The 17,433-nt window shown below is 40.0% G+C and overlaps 2 protein-coding genes across 23 annotated transcripts in view; one reads left to right on the top strand and one right to left on the bottom strand.

Annotated features, from left to right (window-relative positions):
• The window catches only part of STX17 (syntaxin 17), a 73,182-nt gene extending 68,142 nt beyond the window's left edge, over nt 1-5,040 (top strand). For all 15 annotated transcript variants that reach the window (XM_036260551.1, XM_036260550.1, XM_036260554.1 and 12 more), the window contains one exon: nt 5,020-5,040. In XM_036260551.1, the coding sequence (XP_036116444.1) occupies nt 5,020-5,025 (6 nt within the window). In that variant the 3' untranslated portion in view covers nt 5,026-5,040. The remainder of the gene's footprint in view (nt 1-5,019) is intronic.
• Nucleotides 1,140-17,433, bottom strand: part of ERP44 (endoplasmic reticulum protein 44) — a 92,929-nt gene continuing 76,635 nt past the window's right edge. For 3 of the 8 annotated variants that reach the window (XM_036260541.1, XM_036260545.1, XM_036260548.1), the window contains 3 exons: nt 13,545-13,647; nt 11,637-11,704; nt 10,376-10,628 (listed from right to left, as the gene is read on the bottom strand). In XM_036260541.1, the coding sequence (XP_036116434.1) occupies nt 10,391-10,628; nt 11,637-11,704; nt 13,545-13,647 (409 nt within the window). In that variant the 3' untranslated portion in view covers nt 10,376-10,390. Of the gene's footprint in view, nt 1,261-7,575; nt 7,681-7,908; nt 8,000-10,375; nt 10,629-11,480; nt 11,705-13,544; nt 13,648-17,433 lie in introns of those variants that run through there. The other 5 variants (XM_036260542.1, XM_036260543.1, XM_036260544.1 and 2 more) reach the window with 5 other exon arrangements.

Genomic DNA, 17,433 nt, shown 5'->3' with positions numbered 1-17,433 from the left:
ACTAGGCATTTTACAGGTAGGGAAACTGAGTCTCAGAGAAGTTAAATAATTTGCAGAGGGTAATTCAACTACAAGTGGGAGAAGCCAGGATGTTAACTAGGTCTGTTGGACTACAAAAACTATTAATCTCATACTGTGCTACTTATATAAAAATTGAGTTGGGTCCTTCATTCTGATTCACCCAAACTCACATCTATTCTGTAAGTCAAGCTTACTTTGAAATTACATGTGCCATTCATTTGCACTTTTAAAAAAATCTTCTTTCCTCAAAGCAGCCTCAAAGTTTTTAACATTGGCCAACACAGAAGTACATAGTGCTGAGTTTGGTCCTCAGACTCTAATATTAAAAGTGTAGCCCTGGCCAGTTTTGCTCAGTGGTTAGAGCATCAGCCCACAGACCGAAGGGTCGTGGGTTCGATTTCTGGTCAAGGGCACATACCTGGGTTGCAGGTTTGATCCCCAACCCTGGTTTGGGTCATGTGGAAGGCAACCAATCGATGTGCCTCTCTCACATGGATATTTGTTTCTCTCTCCCCATCTCTCCCCTCCACTCTATCTAAAAAAAAAAAAAAAATTAATGGAAAAATATCCTCGGGTGAGAATTAACAAAAACACAACCAAAGATTAAGTGTTTCTAGCCCACCCACACATATTTGTGGGTTATAACCATCACTTAAGCAATGATTTTTTATATCTAATTTAAAAATTAATGGTTTTAAGACAAATCTATCATAACTCTTAGAATCAAATGATTATGCTTTATTTTTTTAATTTTTTATTTATTAATTTTTTGATGAATATGCTTTAAAATGGTACCCTTAGGAAGCCATGCACTCTGTCGTGACACTAGTATTAAAATATTTTTGAAATTGTTCTTTTGTAATTGCCTCCAAAGACATTTTGCAAATCACACGAAAAAGCCATCTCAGTCTTTATTAGTCACAGACCATAATCCCTTGTCCTATGACCTCTCCTGTCTTCCTTCCTTAATTTTGATCATTTTCTGCCAGCTTAGCTCTCCTACCCACCTGTGCTGGAGCCAGTAACCTAAGGATGCCCAGAAAGGCGATGTGCTGGCCAAAGCTGCTGGAGCAAGGGGTTCGTTTTAGGTTATACTGAAACTGAGTACTGTAAAGGGAGAGAACCACAGGTCCCTAAACCCTCCTCTGGGCTGTCTGCCTGCTCGTAAGTGCTGTAAGTAGTTGGCACAGGAGTAAGAACTGCAGACTGGTATCATCGATCACGAGACGTTGAAGAGGCCTGGAAAACAAATACATAATATACAGCTCTTTCCTCCAGTGAAAGTATAGAAACCAAACCACACCATACTTCTTAAAACCCCTTTGCCCTTCATTGCTGCCATATGAAATCTTTGAGAGGAAGGATGAAGACAAGCTTGGGAAAAGGGCTGCCCTGCAAAACAGCACGTTTCCTTCTCACAATAAAGTACAGTGTGGCCGTGGCCCTCGGGTACTTAGGAAGGTTAGACAATGTTCTTGAGTAGTTAGAGGCCAAGTAAAGGCAGGGATGCTTCCCTGCTGGCCTAAGTTAATGCACACAGTTCAGGTTCTGTTGGTGCTTTTTTTTTTTTTTTTTTAATCCTCACCCGAAAATATTTTTCTATATATGTTTAGATAGAGTGGGAGGGAGGGAGAGAGGAAAAGAGAGAGAAATACTGATGTGAGGGAGACACATTGACTGGTTGCCTCCTGCACCACCCCAACCAGGGCTGGGGATGAACTACAACCAAGGTATGTGCCCTTGACCAGAATCGAACCCGCAACTCATTGGTCTGTAGGCCGATGCTCTAACCACTGAGCAAAAACTGGCCCAGGCTGTTTGTGCTTTTTAATAAACTTTATTTTGTTTCTAACGTGGTTCTCACTATTCGTTAATTTGACACTATTTTACAGAGAGACTTCTTGGGTATTATAAACACTCAATGGTAAAAGATCCATATATTATTATCCACATCGCTGCCCTCAAAGAAATCATTTACTGTAGGAGACAAGAAATACATCTGTGCAATATTAACAAAGGAAATAAATTGAAGGAAAAGTATAAAAGGTATCAAAGGCAAATGATTTGCCTGAGATCAAAGCTGGTTAGCATAGAAACTAGAATTATAACAGTGGTCTGAGAAAAAAAATTCAAAGTAATTTAACTGAATTTTTGCTATGCCATATCAGGTTGACTGCTGAGGCTTGTGGTCTTTCAAATCCATTTTAATGTTCTAAATCAAGCAATGGGAGAGGAGAAAGAGCACTGGATGGGAGTCGGGAGGTCAGAGTTCTGGTTTTGGCTTTGTCTCCTGCAGTAAGCCTTTTCCCAGGTGGCTGCCTTCTCCTCTAGCCGGGGTTCCCCAACCGTACATTTTAGTGCTTGCCAGCGCAACACCTCCATTCTTTTTTTAATCCTCATCTAAGGATATTTTTCCATTTATCTTCAGATAAAGTGGGAGGAAGGGGAGGGAGGGAGGCAAGATAGAAAGAGAGAGAGAAAGAAAAACATTGATGTGAGTGAGGTACATTGGCTGCCTCCTGCAGGCCCTGGGGATTGAACTGCCCTTGACCGGAATCGAACCCACTACTCTTTGGTCCACAGGTGACGCTCTAACCACTGAGCCAAACCAGCCAGAGCGACCCTCTATATATCTAGCCTCTCACTGGGCTGTTAGTTGCATCAACTTCTAAATATATCCATGGCCATCCTCTAGTAAAAGACTGTTCCTCACACTCTACCTCATCTCCCCCCGTGAAGCCTTCTCACATCACCGCCACAAGGACGAGAGCCAGGTCTGCCTTTCGTTTTCCTACTGAAATACTTTCAGTGGCTTCCACTGAAGACCTGACAAAGAGGAAGTCCCTTAGGTCGGCATTCATAGCCTTCATATTCTGGCCCCAGCTCTCTTCAGACTCACTACTCGTCATCTGATGCCACTGAAGGTCAGACATTCCTCAGGGACGTTTTAAGGTTTCTCTGTGGTCAAGGACAAGCTGTTAATGTGCTGTGTTTACGTTTTTCCAGATTCAAATGACTTCTGTAAATGATATTTTATCAAAAAAAGTCAGCTGAGATTTGTTTGAGCTCCGAACAAGTCTAAAAGTTGTTTCCTAAGGAAAAGAAACCTTTTGTTCCCCCTCCAAAAGAAATTACATTCAATTTCTTCCACAACAGTGTTAGTCCTGCCATCTGTGCGTCTGGTAGCAAAGCGGACCCTTCCTCAGCAGCACAGACCCCAGCCTCGAGTGCACCGTGTCCAGCTCCCGTGAGAAACTGGACTGGAAAATATTTGACAAAAACAGCGAAGAGTACATGTTATTCATGTATTTCTCAAGTACTTGAGATTTTATGTGTTAAGGCCAATCACTGAAAAGATGTTTTTACCCGGGGTCCATTAATTAAACCCCCTAAAGGTATTTTCCATTTGATTGTTAAACTCTTGGTATTAGCAAGGCTCAGCACAAGAAAAGCCCCACTGGTGGGAATTTCTACAAATTCTGTAAAGTTTACTGAATTTATTTTGTTGAGAGGTGCTTATAAGGAAACATGCAATAAATTCACTCATTCAACAAACATTTAACCGAGTGCCTTTTGTGTATTGAATGCCAGGGCCACACAGAAAAATATTAAACCTATAGAATCTACCCTTGTAAAACCATTCAGGCAAATGTCTTCAGATGCCTAAAAGCAAGTAAATCACAATAAAACATGTTGGGTACCCTAAAAGAGGAATGAACAGAGTAATGTGAGCGCGCAGAATGGTGACTAGCTCTGCCTGGAAGAGTGGGGAGGGTTTCCGTGACATGTGGTATAGGAGCAGCGCCCTGGAGAAGGATATGCCTGCCTCAAGCCGGGCGTGGACTTCCACGTAGCAAAGGGATTGCATGTACAAAGGGCTAAAAACATGAAGGAGCATAGTGTGTGTGAGCATAGTGAGGAACTGAATGTTGTGAGTGACGAAGCTGGTCAGGGTAGCTGTTTTTTTTTTTTTTTCCTTTGGTTAAAGGAATTAATGTATTGCTTTGTATCAGATAAAACTGTTATAACACTCGAGTTCTTTGTTTTGCTTTTTAGTTTTTATTAATTTTTGTTACACATTTCTTTTTTCCCCCATTGACATCCTCCTCTGCTCCTGTCCCCCCCATTCACAGTATTGTTGTCTATGACCATTGGTTATACATATATGCATATAAGTTCTTTGGTTTATCTCTTCCTGCAACCCCCCCCCCCCCTCCCCGCAGGTGTGTCAATCCGATCCCTACTTCAATGTCTCTGGGTCTGTTTTGTTCATCAGCTTATTTTGTTAATTATTTTCCACAAATGAGTGAGATCATGTGATATTTGTCTTTCTCTGATTGGCTTATTTCACTTAGTATAATACTCTCCAGGTCCCTCCATGTCGTCTCAAGGGGTAAGAGATCTTTCTTACAGCTGCATAGTATTCCACTGTGTAAATAAACTACAGCTTTTTTAGCCACTCACTGTGTTTTGTGTTCATTGCCAGGGAAGTTAGTAATAGCCTCACATTTGCTGGGATTCTTGGTATATTCGGCATCTTTGCTTTCCTTTCCCCACATGTAAGAAATGATTTGTGTTGTCTCGTCTCTGTGAGATCAATCCCCTGCTTAATATTTAATGCCTGCTTTTGTCCCATCCTGCTATTTATTCCATAAACATTTATTGAAAACCCACTGAGAAAAGTCATGAAAGTTATCTTCGAGCCCAAGCTCCTCATAGTCCAGTTTTCCACCTCTACATGAATATTTGCTGACCACTGCAACTCGGTGGCTCCCATTTCACTTGTGGCCAATTCTGAAATGATTTACAACTTCATAGGCATAAAGTTCTTTCATTTGTGGTGGTGTGGTTTCCCCAACTAGATGTGGCAAGGACCATATCATCTGCTTTTTGGAGTATTTCATGGTATGAAGTACAGTGATGAGAAGAGGAAAAGACACTACACTCCCGTGAGTGACTCGCAGATGAGGTCACAGGATGTGTGTTCTGCTGTTTCAGGGATAGGTATTGCAATGGGGGAAAGCTTTCTAAGACATGTCCAGCCTTGGCTCAGTACTCAACTTTTGTATGTTAACATTGGAGTAAATGATGCAACAGAAGACATCGGGAAAACATCTCTAGGACTTGGAAGTCGTGTGAAAATTTCAGATTTGGAGGTAAAGATATTTCTCTCTTTCTGATTATAAGTCATGACTTGAAAGAGGATACAGGAACTGAATCACTGAAGAAGCGAATGGTGTGGAAGAATTGAGTTTACCTCCTGTCTTACCATAAGATCGGCGTGGTCAGAATAGGGATCCAAGAAGGATTTATAATCTGAGGATGGTATTGCGACAGTAGCAGCAGGAATTTATTTAATTGCTGTTAGGCAAGCAGAGATTGGACATAGACATTTGACAGGATTTGAACCCATACTCAGGTTCAGTGACTTGACAGGAATGAAAAGGAATAAAGTGTGTGGCACTTACTGCTTCTCCACAGATGTTAGTTCCCTTCGGGCCCCCTCTAGGTTTTATTGTTCATAATGGATTGCTGCCTCTTATCTGGGATAAGGTGGGGGTCAACAACTCAGGACTTCCTTAGCCTTCCCTTCTTGCACCCCCGCCCCAATACCTTGCCTATCTTACAGGGTGGTCGAGAAGATTAAAAGAATTAATACATGTTAAGTGCCTAGAATGGAGCCTTGCTTATAGTAACTGCATACACGCCGGTTGCTACTGTTATTGTATCATGTACCTACAAGAAGAGTGTTAGGGAGACACCTAAAATGAGTGGAGACTTGATAAAAATATCAAGGATTCTTAAAATGACTTTTAAAAAGGGCTCAGTTATTAAGGTGGGTATAATGATGACCAATGCTTGGTAGAAAATAAATCTTTTTAATCTCTATTAATAATTTTCAAACATGAAGATGTGTAAGATCTGGCTTAGGAATAGGATGATCATACATCTCAATTTGTCTGGAAAAGTTCTGATTTTTATCTGTTGTCCTGGTGATATTATTACTAATGTTCCCTTTCACTTTTTTTGTTTTTGTTTTTAATTGATTTAAGAGAGAGAGAGAGAAAGAGAAATGGTTGATGCTTATTTGGGGATCAAACCCACAACCTTGGCATATCAGGATGATGCTCTAACCAACTGAGCTACCAGGTCAGGGCCCTTTTCACTCTTAAATGTCCTGGTCTGAATGAAAAATTACATGGTTACCCTAGTTATAAGGATAATGAAAATAAGTGAGGGGTTACCCCCCCACCCCCACCCCCCGCCTTGAAAAAAGCATTTGTCCTTTTAAAGAATTTATTTGTAGGCTCAGATTTAAAGACATTCTAGGGTTAGTGAGACCTTGTCGGTGTGATGGTAAAGTACCACCAGTATCTCCAAGGGACCAGCAAACAGCAAAGGTGCCAGAACACCGAGCTTGGGCACAACTCTGAAGAGGTGGAGTTGGATTCCAGAAGCCACAGACCACAGAATTTACCTTCTAAGCCTAGAAAATTTCTGAAATGGACTTTTCATGTTTTAAATCAGAAAGCCATGCTCATTATGAAGATATGGATAATTGTGAATTATGAAGAATTGGTAAGTTAGACTAGACGCCCTGTTCGACTTCGCCCACTGTGTGCACAGGGATGCCCCGCCCTGTTCCCCTCCTGGCCAGTGGGTGGGCAAGAAAATAATTGTAGGATCAGGCTTCCACCATCCATCTGACCCTACCGAGGCAAGTTTACACCAGGCACCGGAGCGCATACCGCTTCCTCCGTGGCGCCCACCCCAATCAGTAAAACACACGGGAAACAGCAGACAGGCAAGCATGTGACCTTTCACCCAATGGCCCAGAACAATACCTAACAATACTCTGCTGTAACACTACTTCCTAGAGAACAGTGACGGCTTTTTTTACTATAATTCTTCCGGGGTGGGGAGAGGAGGAGGCTGATATATTTCTGTTCCTGGACAAGAAACCACTTCCTGTAGGAAGAGGCTCCCCTAAATCCCAAGGCTGTGCACACACTCCATGCTCCTGTGGTTGTCACAGCACAGCACCTACAATGTTGTTAGAGTCCCCTTTTTACCCGTTTGTTTTGCTCCTTCACTCAGCTTTGAGCCCTATGATGCTAGGGGCAATCTCACTCACTGTTGTATTCTTACCCTGGCAACAGATATTTGCGGAATGGTATGTTTTATGTACCATACAATGTACTCTGTCAGCTCACCATAGTCTGTCCTTGCCTAAAGCTGTGTGACTAAGCAAGGGGTTAGATCTACCTCCCAGAAAATGTGTTCATGAGAGTGTCCAGCATCTCTGCAGGGCACTGAAGTGTCATTCTGATAGTGGAAGATTTTAATCGATTCTAGGCTAACATGCAGGAATCCATAGCCAACGTAGGATATAGGATTAAAGGTGACCAGACAGCAGGTAATTGTGAATCACAGATGAGCCAGCAGAGTCGACTGCAGTTATGGTGATGCCTTCTTGTCCTTTTTTCACTCATTTGTTTGTATAATATGAAATTTGGCTTTTTTATTTTTTCACCAGATTTTCTGATCACTTACAGTGCTCTAGGTTGCTGAGAATACAGAGTTCTGCTTCCAGGGCATTCGCATGGTGGTAAGGAAAAGGGATACATGTACTTCCAACTCTGCATCGGTCTGGATACTCTGCAACATAAATAAAGGGCTGTGGGACCACAGGGCTGATCACTGTCCTAGGCACTGAAGGATGGATAGAAGGAATTCACTAGGCAAGGAAGGCGAGGGGAGAGGAAAAGGGACATTTTAGAAAAGCAATTTGTAAGCTGCAGTTTTCCTCTCCTCGTGACACCGAAACCTACTACTGGCAGGCAAGAGGGAGCTTTGGCGCTTCAACTAAAGGCAGGTTTGACTCACCAGCACATGGATTCATACAGCTTCCCCTTTGGATTCAATTACTCTAAAATCTTTAAACTGGAAAAGCTTGTGATTCTGGTTGATCTGTATTCTGAGTAAAATGTTCACAAAATGATATTTATTTATGACAAATTGAATTAGTAAAGTCTCAAATGATAGAAATATTTTATAAATATAATTTTATTACTTGGAAGTACATACAAAAATTCAAACACAGCTTTAAAAAACCAGTTGCTAAGCAGAGGTCCTATCCAACCTGTTTTAATGAACACATAAAACAGTTACAATCAGCATGAAACAATTTAAGTCCTGAAACAACTTACTGTCCTCAGGGCCTTTATATATTGGGATAAAAATGGACTTTTTGTTTTATTATTTACACCCATTTAAATATTCTCCCTAAATATAGACTACTAACATTTCAGTTTGGTTCATGAGATTTTCATTTAAAAAAATAGATAAAACCATTTACTGTAATTATTTTGAAAACTGAAATACTGTACGTCCATTTCTAGCCTTCTGCCGCCTTACACCCTCCACGGTTTCTCAGACCCCAGGAGCTGCTGACAGAGGAAAGCACGCGCAAGTCCCAGCAGCTCTCAGAACGCGTATGTTTGGGCCAAGAGCCCTGAAATTATTAAGGGGGCAAAATTTTTCTTTACTCCTCTCTCCCTTTTTGTTTTGTCATTTTATTTGTGGCCAGCCAGACTATATCTTTGTCAGAGAAAAAATACAAATTCAGTTATTCTGCTTTTCCTGATTGTTAATCCATTACACACTGCTTTATCCATTCTTCTTGCTTTTTTCCCCCCATGCCTGCTTGGCAACTTTGGCACTTTCTACAAATTTAAGTTAATTCGAGATTTAGCATTTCAGTTATACATTTTACTCTCCTTTTTAGTCTTTATCATGCATTTTTCCTCCTTTCGGGCATGATTTTTGACAACTTCATCAGAGAGCTCTCTCTGAGATGCTTTAGATAGATGCCCAATCTCTAAATGTTCAAAACATTTCTTTAGATGGCTAAAGAAAGTTTTCATCCTTTTATGGCCCCCCCACGACTGGAACTCTTTTTGAAAACCTGGAAAAGGGCCTGCCTCTAGATCTGGTTTTGCATGCAGCTGTGGTGTTCTTCAGTCTAGTCTTTCATCCCCTTTTCACAGCCGAGCCGCCTGCGGCTCATGGTAGACTGGACAAAATGAGAAGACTTCCACCTGCAACATTCCGATTCATGGTTCAGATAGGAAGAAGTCTAAATTGGGAGTTCTAGATTTCTGGAAGTTCTCTTTATACATCCAGCCAGTGACAAATCCCTGTGGAACTACATCTCCGCCATCCCTTGTATCTGTTCCTCTCCATCTCTGCTGTCACCGAGTTCTGGCCATTACCTCTCCCCTCTGCTGGACTCATTTTATTATACCTAGACCAGCTGTCATAGTATTTTCTCAAAGTTAAATATGAACCTACTTCTCTGCTTAAAACCTGTTGACGGGTCTCTATTGCCTGTAACACACAGTACAAACCCTTAATTTGGCATACGAGGCCCTGCAGGATCAGCGATCGTTTCCCTGGCCAAAGGCCTCCTCCCCACCCACCACGCACCAGCTCTGTGACAATAACTTATTTTTTGTAATGTGTTTTGCTGTTTCACATTTAAGCTTGTTAGTGAGTTTCTGTAAAACTGTCACAAATTCCTGATGGGTGCGGAGTCCTTCAGGGGTAAAGAAAGTACCCAAGGTCATTTTGCATCCCATTCATTCAGTAAACATTTTGATGAGGACTACTAAGTGTCTAGAAGTGCTAGATATTAGAGATATGGACATAAAATTCAGTATCCTTGCCTTCGGTAGCTTCAGTCTAGAAAAGACAATGGTAGTGGCACTAAGTCCCAATATGTGTGAATGCTAAATAATGTAGTCTCAAATCCAGTCACTTTTTAAATAGCCACTCAATTATCTTAGACCACACTGAACGTGCTCCTGGAGGCCTTTCTCATATTAAATACTTTCAAGCCAGGGCTCTGCAAACCAATACTTGAGTGTTATCTTTTGTTTATTTTTAGAGACAATTCTGGAATTACAAATTATTCATTACTTGCACGTGCTAGTTATGATTTTGTGTACTAGCTTGTTAAATATTTGTGAATTTTCATTCTAACCACCTCAGATTTGGTCCATCCTCTGACCTGAAGACTACAACTCTGATTTCAGCATCACTGATTAAAAATAATGAAACATCCAACCTTTAGGAAGCTCTGTCCTGCTATTCTGGTTAATCTGGTAAAATATACTAAACATGCCCCTTATCACCTTATTAATATTTATTATTCTGACTGAATGATGGATAAGTCATGCATAACTAAGACTTCTAGGCTGATTTTTTAAAAAATAACAATCATTAAATATCCATTATAAATATTCACTTTATTTTGAAAGAACTGGAAGATGTTACACATAGTACATACTACATATAATGGCACATGTCAGCCTTTTAAGCTTAAAAATAATCTCTCCCCAAACTGGGATTGACTTGGACTCCAAATATAAAATGACTCTTGGCCTATAGCACCAACCCAGGCCCAGAGGAAAGCCAATTTCGAACCTGTCTGTCCTCTGGCATTGGGCTTCCTGATATGATGCTGAGGGTCCTCTCCCTCTGGTTTTGTTCCCTGGCAGCATTGAGGCCTGGCACAGGGACCCATCTGACTGTACACTGCAGGCCTGGGGAAGCAAGAGAATCTAGAGGGGGCAGGGTCCTCTAACAATTTCACAATGGGAAAAAATTAAAAACGTATGTGCCCATTGTCTTTGTTTTTTATCTATACAATAACAAGACTACAAGATAGAAGGAAGTTAGAATTATTGAAACACAATTTGTCTGCTGGTTTTTCTCTTTGGAAATCAAAGTGTCATGATAGGAGGAGCCTTAAAAGTCATGCAGGTCAGTACTGGTAACCTGCTTCCACTAGCCTTTCCTTCCCCAGCTTTAGGTATAATTAAGTTTTAAATGCCATCCATATGCCACTTCGTTAGACAAAAACAGACATTTACAACACCTTTCATTTTCTTTTCCTAATTCATAAGGAGAATTCCTGCCAAATGTTCTGGCTTATGGCTCTCCTACTCTCCATTGTATGTTTAAGTTACACATTAAGAATCCAAAATATACCCCTATGGAATTTTCATAAGCAATATCCAACCAACCAGGAAAACACAGTACACAGTGTGGAAATTTTCATTTATTCCCCTCCCAAGTATCCAGAATATGTACCCCCTCAGCTATGAGAAACATGATCATGGAAATACCAACAGAACTGAGCATCCGTAGAGAGAAGGGAAAGCACACAGCACACAGAAGACACCCTACGTCCTCCCTGACCGAGCGGTGCGAGTTAATGGCATATTACTGGCAATGTCACCTTTCACTTGATTTATAAAAACTTTACAGGACACATTTAAAGCAGACAGGCCTCTGATTCTTGTTTTTGTTTTGTTTAACCCTAAAAGATTTTTTAGAGGCTATATTAAGTGACAATGCATTCTGAGTCGGGGGAGAAAAAAATTAAAAACCCAAAACTTCTTTCAGTTTATTCAAAATAAAAATACACATAGAATTATGAAAATATAGGTTTACTATTTCCACCACGTAAGTTGATGCTGCTGTTTGAAAGGCTTTCAAATTGTTTTTCAAGTTTTTAAAGCTCATCTCGATCCCTCAATAAAGTATACCTATATTCGCTGGGTGCTAGTTTCTGGAAGGAGCTCTCAGGGGGACTACTTCCTACATCTTGGACTTCCTACAAGAGAAAGAACACAACATTTTTATGTCAATATATTTGATGAAGTTACATTATTTCAATAAGAGTACTAGATGAATGGTAGTTGCCCTATAAGTATTTGCTTAATAATCAACAAAAGATAGCTACTGTGTGCCAAAGACAAGAGTTAAGTTTGAAATCTTGCTTTCCCCATTTCATATGCCCTTTCTCAGATTCTCCAGGGCAGGGCTGCCACAAACCATTACATGTGTCCCTGTTGACAGTTCCTGTGGTGCAGTGGAAGGAAACAAAATACCTGACACCTGGCACTTTCCTAGACTATTCTAGAGAACCAGCACAACTCTTAACTAAGTTGGCCCGAACCCTTCCCTCTTACAAATGATTGCTAAAAAAATTAAAGGCACCTATTCTGTAGCTGGAATTACAATAACCTGGATGCCAGAAATGATCAAAACTAAATTAACATATGGAGGAAACCAGCACTTCAGCACTGCAAGAAAATTAATTCCTGAATTATTTTACTTGTGCACAAACAGCAGATAAAACTACACAGTGGAACCGTAAGAGTGACTTCCAATCATTTCTTTAAAAAGGCACTATAGTCTATACTTGATTTCCAGACTGTAAGCACTTCAAGAGCAAACATGGTTATCATTCTTTTAATACCCCCTGTAGTTAACATAGGGACACAGTCCATCTACCACATCCTGTATCTAATGGCACATTCCCATTATGATGGTAAGCAATGCGCCTACAAACTTCCCATATAACTTTGTCATGTTCTACTTCCCCAATATATGTTTTATTTACTTTTTGTTGAGATGTATGTTTAGTTTAATTTAGCTGAAATTATATTACAATAAACAAACACGTATTTGGTGCCATTAGTACACTAAGATGAATAAAATAAAATACAAGGAGTTCAACTGTCTAATGGAGAAGTCAAAACACATCAGGACAATACCATAATGATAAATTACATCCTTAATCTGATAAAATACTAAGCAGGCCTACTTTTCTGATGAAAATAATCACCTTTGGGTTATTGCCAACATTTTGCCTGCTTCTATAATTGCTTAATTTTTCCGAGAAAAATCTGACCTCAGATTTCAAGTAAAAAGCATATCATCAAACTCCTAAAAGGAAGTCTTGACTCTCATTTTGACTCAAAGTAAAGAAAAATTCACTTAGTCTTTATTTTTCCTTTATAATGTGGAGGTTCTTTGGGCAAAATAATGGATTGACGTTTTGGACATATGAAATAGTTTGGTATATATCATCTTCCTCCTTGGTATAGGGGAATATAAATGGATAAGAAAATGCAAATTTAGGGGTGTTTAACAAAGCAGGAACATAGAAATAGTAAAATTCTCAGGTTAAAAAAATATATGTATTATGTGTGTGGGTGTGCGTTTATCAAATACAAACGTTGAGCATTCTAAATCTCAAATGGAAGGCTGCATTAAACCATAAGTTTTAAGCATTCTGAATACTGTACTGGTGAGAGGGGCTTGTAAGATGGTTTTGCAAGACTACCAACTCATTATTTTCTCCGTAGTGCGGTCGATCTCCCAGCGACAGAGGACAGCCTGGACAAGTCATGGAGTCCACTGATTTGTGACACACCTGTTTCCATTGCCCATCTTCAACTGCTTTTTGAATCCAACTGTCTTTAACCCTTTCACAGCTATATTCCACAAAAGGCATACTCAAACTAAAAAAGCTATACTGTAACATTCTTGAAACTTTCTGAAGGTCTAAAATTTTTTAAATTAATTTTAAAAGGAACATAGTTTGTATATTATCTAGAGTCTGTTGAATAAGGAAAAAATTTCCCTCTGAAAAACAAGAGTCCTACCTGTCCTTGGGCTGTATCTGTTGGGTCAGGACCATGATGGAATTCTCTGTGAAGTTTTCCAGAATGTAAGTCAAATACAAACTGCTTGAGTCTTCCAGGAATTCTAAAACCGAAGTGAAATAAAAATTTAGCTTAATCTGTTAAAATGGACTTACCTCTATTTTACCAAATTTATCTATAATCCCACCATCCTACCATAACTATGACAGGCCAGGCATACATCGGACATTTTTATCCAGGAGAAATCTTCTTTATTTTATTATTTTTTAAATTATTTTTATTAGTTATTTTGTTTGTTTATTTATTTTTTACCCTCACTCGAGGACATTTTTGCATTTATCTTCAGATAGAGTGGGAGGGCGAGAAGGAGGAAGAGAGAGAGAGAGAAACACTGAGTGGTCACCACCCACACGACCCCAACTGGGGCCGGGAATAAACTGCAACCGAGGTACGTGCCCTTAGCAAGAACCGAACCTGGGACTCTCTGGCCCGGAGGCTGATGCTCTAACCACTGAGCCAAACCGGCCAGGGCTATTAGTTTTGTTACAGATGTTTCTCCGTTTTCCCCCATTGACACCCTCCTCCCCACCCCACCCCTGCCCTGTCCCCAGCTTTGCTGTCCATGTCCATTGGTTATGTGTACATGCATATAAGTTCTGTGGTTTATTTCTTCCCTCCACCCTCACCCCCTCTTCTGAGGTTTGTCGGTCTGTACCCTACTTCTATGTCTCTGGGTGTATTTTGTTCAGTTTGTTTTGTTCATTATATTCCACAAATAAGTGAGATCATGTGATATTTGTCTTTCTCTGCTTGGCTTGTTTCGCTTAGGATAATACTTTCCAGGTCCCTGCATGACGTCTCAAAAGATAAGAGATCTTTCTTTTCCACTCATCTACTGATGGACATTTGGGCTGTTTCCAGATCTTAGCTATTGTAAATAGTGCTGCTATGAACATAGGGGCACATATATTCTTTCTGATTGGTGTTTCTGGCTTCTTAGGATATATTCCTAGAAGTGGGATCACTGGGTCAAATGGCAGTTCAATTTTTAATTTTTTGAGGAAACACCGTATTGTTTTCCATAGTGGCTGCGCCAGTCTGCATTCCCACCAGCAGTGTACTAGAGTCCCCTTTTCTCCACACCCTCGCCAACACTTGTTGTTTAATGATTTGTTGATGGCGGCCATTCTGACAGGTGTGAGGTGATATGTCATTGTTGTTTTAACTGAAATCTTCTTTAGATACTCAGTTCTGTGTTCTAATTCCTGCAATTGTTAACAGGCATTTTTCTATGTTTATCGTTTCCATAGATGCATCCGTCTATCAAGATGTTGTCCTAAACTTACTTAACCATCCCTTCTTGTTGGGCACTTTCCTGAATTAATGTAACTAAAAACACTTATGTTCTGCAAAATCACACTGATAATATAACAGGGCTCAAGGAAAAAATAGCATTAACCACTTAAAATAATGTAGGTTTATAATCAGAGGCCTATTCAAAGCCTACAACAGAAATATCAGCACAGTTCAGCCTCCACCAGCATGCGGGCCTGTGTCAGCCGGACGATCCTTCCCCTGCCACTTGTAAGTCCTCTTGTGAGAGGCAGGTCCTTGAGAGCATTCATGGTCAGTAGAACCAATTTTATCAAATAATCCAAGGCAAGGTGTAACTTTTTCATGTTTTCCTTTTTCCCTTAAACATGGGGGAATTTCTTCACAGTTTCTTTACCACACGAGCAGCTTCACTGGGTGGCTAACATTGTGAAAAGCAAAAGCACTTCTCAAGGCCATGAAACTGGCTTTTTAAAAAAAAGGTTTTCATACACTAAGGTTTTCTCATTAATGATGAAAAAGCTTTCTTTGGTGGCTTCAAAATATTCTGAGGAAAATAACATGAACCAACACACTCATTGTACATTAACATCATTCGCCTAATTATTAATCAGGGTATAAGCAAACTGGCAGCACAGACCCATATACTGTCGTAAAACAGACCATAATAAAGCTAAGCAGATATAGACAGCAGGTCCTCAAATAATAATGTTTCATTATAACGTTAAAGAGAAAAAGGAAAATCGATTCCCAGCTGGGGCCACTGCCCAGATGTGTGGAGCTGGAACGTTCTCCCACGTCTGCGCGGGTTCTCCCCCAAGGACCCGGTTCCCTCCGAAAGCGATGTGCAGGGGAGGTGCATGGGAGCATCTACACTGTCCTGGAGAGTGTGGACGTGTGTGTGCACCGTGATGGAAGAGCAGCGTGTCCAGGGCTGGGCCCCGCCTTGCACCCTGAGTTGCCAGGATAGGCTCTGGCCACCCACCACCCCGAACTGGAATAAGCGGGTTGGGAAATCGATTTCTGTTTTTATTAATCTTCCCTAAATGTATGTATACCTCACATTTATTTCTGTGTTTAATATTATTAGTATTTTGGGTCTTCATTTAGACATTTGGTGATGTTTTGATGACCAGAAATATGCCATAAGAACTTAACTCTTACTTATTATCAATTAGCCTGCAGTAAAATTGGTTTTGTTATATGTCATTCTTGCTTTAAGTTAGTTTTCAAGAACCTACTAATGATGTTAAATGAGGACTTACATATCTGCCCCCCCCCCCCTTTTGGTAATTATCTCCTTGAGTTGCAACCAATAAAGTAGGAGTATTGGGTTAAAGAATAAGAACTTTTGCCCTGGCTGGTTTGCTCAGTGGTTAGAGCCTCAGCCCTTGGATCAATGAGTCATGGGTTCGATTCCAGTCAAGGGCACATACCTCAATTGCGGTTTATCACCAGCCATGATCAGGTCGTGCGGAAGGCAATCAGTCAATGTGGCTCTATCGTATAGATGTTTTTCTCTGTCTCTCTCTCCTCTCCCTCCCTCCTACTCTGATGATAAATGGAAAAAATGTCCTCGGAAGAGGAATTAAAAAAAAAAAAAAAGAATAGGAACTTTTGACAGTGTGGGAAAATTATATATATAAAACATCAGTCTATTTTTGCTACTATTTGTCTACCTGTTTATTATTTGAAATCTTGACAACACCTTTGTCTTCTTTTAATTAAAATTTGCTTTGCTAATTTGATAAGTAAAAGACACCTACATTTTAATACCCACTTCTTCAGAAATTATGCATTTTTCCCATTGTTTTAATTTCTATTTTTGCTCACATGAATTGCCTTCTATTGAGATTGTAGTATTTCAAAAATTCATTATATATATATATATATATATATTTAAATAGAAACCCTTTGTTTTTCATATCTGTTACAAGAATTAAAATACAGGTTGACAATTCCTTCAGTAGAATTGACTGACTTTTTAAATCATTTTTTGGTAGCAAAGAATAGCTGGCTGGTGTTAATATTACCAGTTTCTTTTTCTTTTTATCCTTCCCTGAGGTCCTACAAGTGCCGTTTCTTCCCTTCAATAACTCCCACAGAGATGTACCAACCAATAACTTCATTGTGCACCCATTTTGGCTTCCCACTAGCTCCAATGCAGCAGAGAACAGCAGGTGCCAAATGCACAGTTTACAAATACGAATGACTGTCAGGTAGCTGTATTGACAGAATGCCTGAAAGGTTCGCTGGTGCTGAAGAAACTGCACATGCACCCTGGATAAACACTGAGAGGAGGTCGATTTAAATTCAATCTGACATCATCTACTGTCACCCTCAGCAAAGTACTAAAATACAACCATTCAATTCAAAGAATTGCAAATGGTCCACAATGTTTAAGATAAAGCCCTTGTTAATTTGTTATATTATAAGGTCCAAAGGTGATCACAACCAATACAGTGTGAATTGCTTCTGCTAGTCAAGAATGATTTATAATTAAATCTTTAATGTAACCAATTCCTAGAGAACACTCAAAACACATTTTTCCCTAATT

The sequence above is a fragment of the Molossus molossus genome, unplaced genomic scaffold (assembly GCF_014108415.1).
Source record: "Molossus molossus isolate mMolMol1 unplaced genomic scaffold, mMolMol1.p scaffold_m16_p_14, whole genome shotgun sequence".
NCBI classification, from domain to species: Eukaryota; Metazoa; Chordata; class Mammalia; order Chiroptera; family Molossidae; genus Molossus; species Molossus molossus.
This window is presented reverse-complemented; position numbering and strand designations above follow the sequence as displayed.